Below are 6,359 nucleotides of genomic sequence, written 5' to 3' on the forward strand. Positions count from 1 at the left end.
ACACCTCAAAAAGTCATTGGAAATTTTAAATATAACAGTTTGAAAATTATTTTAAAATAAAAACACTCAGAAGAGGAAGTGCCAACTCCTCATCTATGCATTTTCAGGTGCGTATGTAGTTACATGTGTATGTATTATAATACATACCTTACAAGAGGCTTATAAGAGGCTTCTGGAACCTTCAATAGGCTTGTTGAAACATAGTATAAGATCAAGATCCAAGCACAGAAAAAGACCCAAAGGAGAAAAGTCTATTTATATCATAGACTTGGAACCAGACATTTGGGTTCAAAATCCATCTTCGGTACTTTCTAGATGCATTGCCTTTGGGAAGTTGCTACATTTTTTCAGTAGCTCAAGTTATGCATCTGTATAATGGAAATCAGCAAAGTATCTATATCATTGGGCTGTTCTGAAGATTAAGCAGTTTAAGATGTAGGAAGACCTTTGAACTTCACCTGTGTAATCCTATTTTCATTAGCCTCTTAAAATGTGCCAGGTATTGGTTGTACTGAGTACCTGGTCGTCACTCACCTAATTTATTCCTCCAGATAGCTATGCTATTGGTACTGTTAGCATCCCTAACCTTCCAACTGAGAAAACAGAGACAGAGATGGTTAGTAAATCACTCAAGGTGGCAAAGCTAGTACATGGCAAATCCAGTATTTGAACTGTCAGGTCAACTCCAGGATTGGATATTTTTTACCACTTCTCCCTATGGAACTCTGGGATACAGACATGAAACACTGTCAGGAGAGACGATTGAAAGGAACAACCATGGACAGAGAACAGTGGGACCAAAGACTCACAGATGTGAATTGTTACAGCTGAGGATTCAATGAACCTGGAACACATGGTCAGGGAAGGGGGACCCTGAGAGCTATGCCTCAAAATGGAGTCTCCGAAGCCAGGTTATTTTTTGTTTGAATTTAAAGTACAGATTAAGTTCTATTTTGTCTTAAAAAAAACTCCACATAATTTGACTGCAAAATTATTGAGAGGAAGATTAAATATATCTATCTTCATGCCATATACATGATGATATTTTTGTGTATTTGCCCCATCTTTGTATATTCTCTATATAAATCCCCATCCATGTCACTTTTTCTTTGGCTTCTGTTTCTCCAAATCAGAGTCTAGGGTTTTGCCAGCAGTCTCAGAGGGCTCAATCCCGGGGCACCATTTATAATCGAAAATTGATTAACATATTTTCCAGTGTTACATGCAGCTAGAGCCTTAATAAAAACTGACTCTCCTTGGACTGTAGTAAAAAGGACATAGAACTTTGCTGGTTGGTGGTTTCCTCATGTCCCTGGGCTGTGGAGGAGCGAAGCACCAAGGATGAATTTTCTTTTGGTTTAGGTGCAAACTGCTCTCAAATGAGAGAGGGATGATCAAAGGTGGCTGAGAGCTGCTGGCTGGAAACCATACACACCACACAGCCCAGTTTCTGAATCTAAGGGGGTAGAAACCGTGCAGTTTTCAACTGCAGAGTGAGTATCCTTAAACACACCTAGAAGATCCAGGCATTTCAAAGCTACCTGCCAACTGACCATGAAGTTGGTTGATAAACTATAAATTCTGCTTCTGCTGGGATCTACAGGGAATGAACGAAATGGACTTCTGAAGTGCTGTGAAGGTTTGAGGTGAGTAGTGGCATATTACTGAGAGTTTATTTCCAGATATGAACACAAGGTAGACATCAGGGTGTTTAGGAGTCTTATTCCTGGCCAACATCCTGTTTCTAGGCACGGGTTCTCACCTGGACATTAGCCTTTTTAAAAAATCACAAATAAGGGAGGGATTGCAAAACACAGCTCTGCCCCCTTTCTATATACATCTGTGTCTCTTTCACCTAATCTTAGAATGCATGCAACATTTATTTCATTTTTACATCCTGGTGTATTTCACACAGCAATGTGGAGCTACACAAAGGATAAAACAGGAGAACGGTGCTCTACCCTAATCTTTATCCACTCTGCCTCAGGTTGGAGACCCAGAGAAAGCCCCTTAATTTCACTAGAGTTTATGAGTGACTCGTTGCTTCTCCATCATTTTGAAGACATTGCAAAAGCATCCTTCTCTACTTCCTCAGGCAAATACAGAAAGTAATTCTCTCTCCAATTAGACTGTGTCATTCCATTCAGTTTTGTGCTGCTGACAACTTCCTTGCCCAGTTCCATTACCACCTGATGCCTTCTGGGTTGCCCTCACCCATATTTCCAGTTACCTGATCACCCAGTAAGTGTTAGCTCTGTAGCAGTGGTAAAAGGAGCAGGTTTCCTCAGAGGCACGGATGTGGAGTGGAGAGGGAATGAAGAAACTTGCAAGTACCAGAGAAACCACCTCCACACTGACACCTAAAAGGAGCTGCTCTGAAATGGGGTGTCTTGGGAGAAAAGAGATGTCAGTGGAAATATACATAAAGTTTATTATTACCAATATTAATATTATTGTTATTATTGTCTCTTTCAAGCATAGAGGTATGTGACCAAGCATATGTGTCCTCCTGGGCAGGCATCCTGGAATGTCTGTGCTTTTGCTTGTGATAATATGTGCCTCTGACATTAGGCTTTATCTTGGCATTTTTTCCAAGTCAATAAATGATGAGTTAAGTCATCAGATAATTTCTGCATTTTATAGTTATGTAAATATCTTGTCCACCTGTGCCTGTGACTTTAGTTTCTATCTCACCTGTCTCCTTGTCCTTTATGACTGAATTTCCACGTGCAAATCCCTGATTTTTCATTTGTCCCTCTTCAAACACAGGCTTCTCGAAAGGTACAAGACATACCACTCCTCCTTAATATGAACTTCTCTGTCTTCTAACCCTGCTATGGTCATAACAAAAAGCCATTCATTTAAAAAAAATGAGAATTTAATCTGTATAAGAATTAAATTGTACGATACTTGCTCATCAAAATGTTCATGCCTCAATTTCTTATTTAAAAAATGCAATAATAGGCCATTCCAAATAGCAAAGCTTATCATTTTCACTATATATGGAAATGTTTTTTTTTTCTTTATATTTTTATAACCACCTCTCATTCAATATTTTTTTCTCTTTCTACCTCTAGGAATGACACACGCTCCTCTTCTCTCATTTGGAAAGATGCTTTATCAAAATGACAGCAGTTTACACCCAGCCACGTTTTTCCTCATCGGAATCCCAGGTCTGGAAGGTATCCACGCCTGGATCTCCCTGCCTTTCTGCTCTATTTACCTTGTGGCTTTAGTGGGAAATGCCACAATTCTGCTAGTCATCAAGACGGAGCAGACCCTCCGGGAGCCCATGTTCTACTTTCTGGCCCTCCTTTCCACGACTGATCTGGCCCTTTGTACAACCGCTGTGCCTCGCATGCTGGGCATCCTCTGGTTTGATGCCCATGAGATTAACTTTGGAGCTTGTGTGGCCCAGATGTTTCTGATCCATGCGTTCACAGGCATGGAGGCTGAGGTCCTGGTGGCCATGGCTTTTGACCGTTATGTGGCCATCTGCGCTCCTCTCCATTACACGACCATCATGACGTCCCGGGTGCTGGTGGGCATCAGCTTATACATTGTAATTCGTCCAGTAGTGCTTATACTTCCTATGATTTTTCTCATCTACCGCCTACCCTTCTGCCAGGCTCATATAACAATAGCTCATTCCTACTGCGAGCACATGGGCATTGCAAAACTGTCCTGTGGAAACATCCATATCAATGCCATCTATGGGCTCTTTGTGGTCTCTCTCTTCCTTCTGAACCTGGTCCTTATCGGCATCTCCTACGTTTACATTCTCCGCTCTGTCTTCCGCCTCCCGTCGCGGGACGCCCGGCTCAAAGCCCTGAACACATGTGGCTCCCATGTTGGGGTCATGTGTGTTTTCTATGTTCCCTCGGTCTTCTCCTTCCTCACTCACCGATTTGGGCACAACATACCACGCTATATTCACATTCTTGTTGCCAACTTGTATCTGGTGATCCCCCCTTCCCTCAACCCCATCATTTACGGTGTGAGGACCAAGCAGATACGCAAGCGAGTGCTCCATGTCTTTTCTGCACACTAGGGCTCTTGCTGGGTTTCTTTACCAAGTACTTTGATCCAGCAAGGAAGACTGGTGTGTTCTTTCCAGGAAGACTTTTCTCTCTCTAAATTTAGTGCTGCATCATCACATTCCAGGGGATTTGATCTTGGCTCCTCAGTGTTTCTATGATTTGAATCACCTTTGACATAGTTCACGTTCAAGGACTAATTCTCATTTTGTATGTGAGAACTGTTTGTTTTTCTGAGTGACTGGGAATGATCAAGCAATAAGCTTTCCTGTAATTACATTGGTTAACATTGCTTTTTACTCCCCATTATAAGTTCTCTGTTTTCTCTCCATTTAACAAAAGCAAGACCAAGGATCACATACCAAATACATTTATTCCCACTACATGGAATTAAATACCATGATTATAATGATGAATTTACCTTAAATGTTATTCTTATTCAAACATATGAGCCATTTAAGTAGAAATGACCTGGAACTACCATCTCAATCCACTTCCAGTTTTTCTTATCCTCAGAGACAGGAGTGACTAACACATGACTAATATTTTTCTGAGAATCTAAATTTATCTTTTTAAATCCAATAATTTCTGTGGGATTTGGAATTATAATGCTTATTTCTTATAAAGTATGATGCACTGTGTATCATTTCATGGACAGGTGATTCACTTAATGCTAAATTTAGAGATGTTTAAACATATGGCAAATAGAATATCATTTTTGAGTATAATAGACTCTTATTCATCTCTCCTTTTGATGATATGTATAATATTTTTTATTTTAAATGTGCATTTAATATTGTAAGATCTGTTGAATACTTTTTGTGCATATTTGGAAAATAACTGAAGGGTCTATATTTAGAAGAAGAATTTTCGGGTAAAAAATGTTGATTGAGTACGTCATGTTCTTGCTTTCTTGTATTATGTATCCTATTTACTGTAATTTCCTCACACCTTCTCAAAATTATAGTCACATTATCAAGTCTGATTACCTAAGTTATCTGAGTAATATGAAACATTAACACTTTCCAGTAAGCTTTTTATATATATATTAATTTTTTAAATCACTACTTGTCTTCTCTGTTGCATAGACCTCCCCTTTCCCCCACACACCACATTAAACATGCTAATCATAGTACCACCTTTCTTCTTCCCCGCCCTTATCTCTCCCTACCCTCCCATTCTTCCCAGTCTCTTTCCCTTGGTAACTCTTAGTCCATTCTTGGGTTCTGTGATTCTGCTGCTGTTTTGTTTCTTCAGTTTTTCTTTTGTTCATATACTCTACAGATGAGTGAAATCATTTGGTATTTGTCTTCCTCCACTTGGCTTATTTCACTGAGCATAATACCCTCTAGCTCCATCCATGTTGTTGCAAATTGTAGGATTTGTTTTCTTCTAATGGCTGAATAATATTCCATTGTGTATATGTACCACATCTTCTTTAACCATTCATCTACTGATGGACACTTAGGTTGCTTCCATTTCTTGGCTATAGTAAATAGTGCTGTGATAAACATAGGGGTGCATCTGTCTTTTTCAAACTGGAGTGCTGCATTCTTAGGGTAAATTCATAGAAGTGGAATTCCTGGGTGAAATGGTAAGTCTATTTTGAGCATTTTGAAGAACCTCCATACTGCTTTCCACAATGGTTGAATAAATTTACATTCCCACCAGCAGTGTAGGAGGGTTCCCCTTTCTCCACAAACTCACGAACATTTGTTGTTGTTTGTCTTTTGGATGGTAGCTATCCTTATTGGTGTGAGGGGATATCTCGTTGTGGTTTTAATTTGCATTTCTATGATGACAAGCAATGTGGAGCATCTTTTCATGTGTCTTTTGGCCATCTGAATTTCTTCTTTAGAGAACTGTCTACTCTGCTCCTCTGCCCATTTTTTAATGGATTATTTGCTTTTTGTTTGTTGAGGTTTGTGAGCTCTTTATATATTTTGGATGTCAACCCTTTATTGGATCTGTCATTTATGAATATATTCTCCTATACTGTAGGATACATTTTTGTTCTATAGATGGTGTCCTTTGCTGTACAGAAGTTTTCAGCTTGATATAATCCCACTTGTTCATTTTTGCTTTTGTTTTCCTTGCCCGGGGAGATATGTTCATGAAGAAGTCACTAATGTTTATGTCCAAGAGATTTTTGCCTATGTTTTTTTCTAAGAGTTTTATGGTTTCATGACTTACATTCAAGTCTTTGATCCATTTTGAATTTACTTTTGTGTATGGGGTTAGACAGTGATCCAGTTTCATTCTCTTACATGTAGCTGTCCAGTTTTGCCAGCACCATCTAAGAGACTGTCATTTCCCCATTGT

The 6,359-nt window shown here is 39.4% G+C and overlaps 1 protein-coding gene across 1 annotated transcript; it reads left to right on the top strand.

The window, feature by feature from the left end:
- The first annotated feature begins 3,112 nt into the window (after positions 1-3,112).
- Positions 3,113-4,051, top strand: LOC118912148 (olfactory receptor 52J3-like). The gene has a single exon (XM_036884946.2). The coding sequence runs from the start codon at positions 3,113-3,115 to the stop codon at positions 4,049-4,051; it is 939 nt and encodes a 312-aa protein (XP_036740841.2).
- Positions 4,052-6,359: the final 2,308 nt, after the last annotated feature.

Source organism: Manis pentadactyla, chromosome 9, assembly GCF_030020395.1.
Source record: "Manis pentadactyla isolate mManPen7 chromosome 9, mManPen7.hap1, whole genome shotgun sequence".
Classification (NCBI taxonomy): domain Eukaryota; kingdom Metazoa; phylum Chordata; class Mammalia; order Pholidota; family Manidae; genus Manis; species Manis pentadactyla.

Bases quoted from the DNA above. Each gene is read 5' to 3' on its own strand.
- LOC118912148 (XM_036884946.2), top strand. From the start codon at position 3,113: ATGCTTTATCAAAATGACAGCAGTTTACACCCAGCCACGTTTTTCCTC.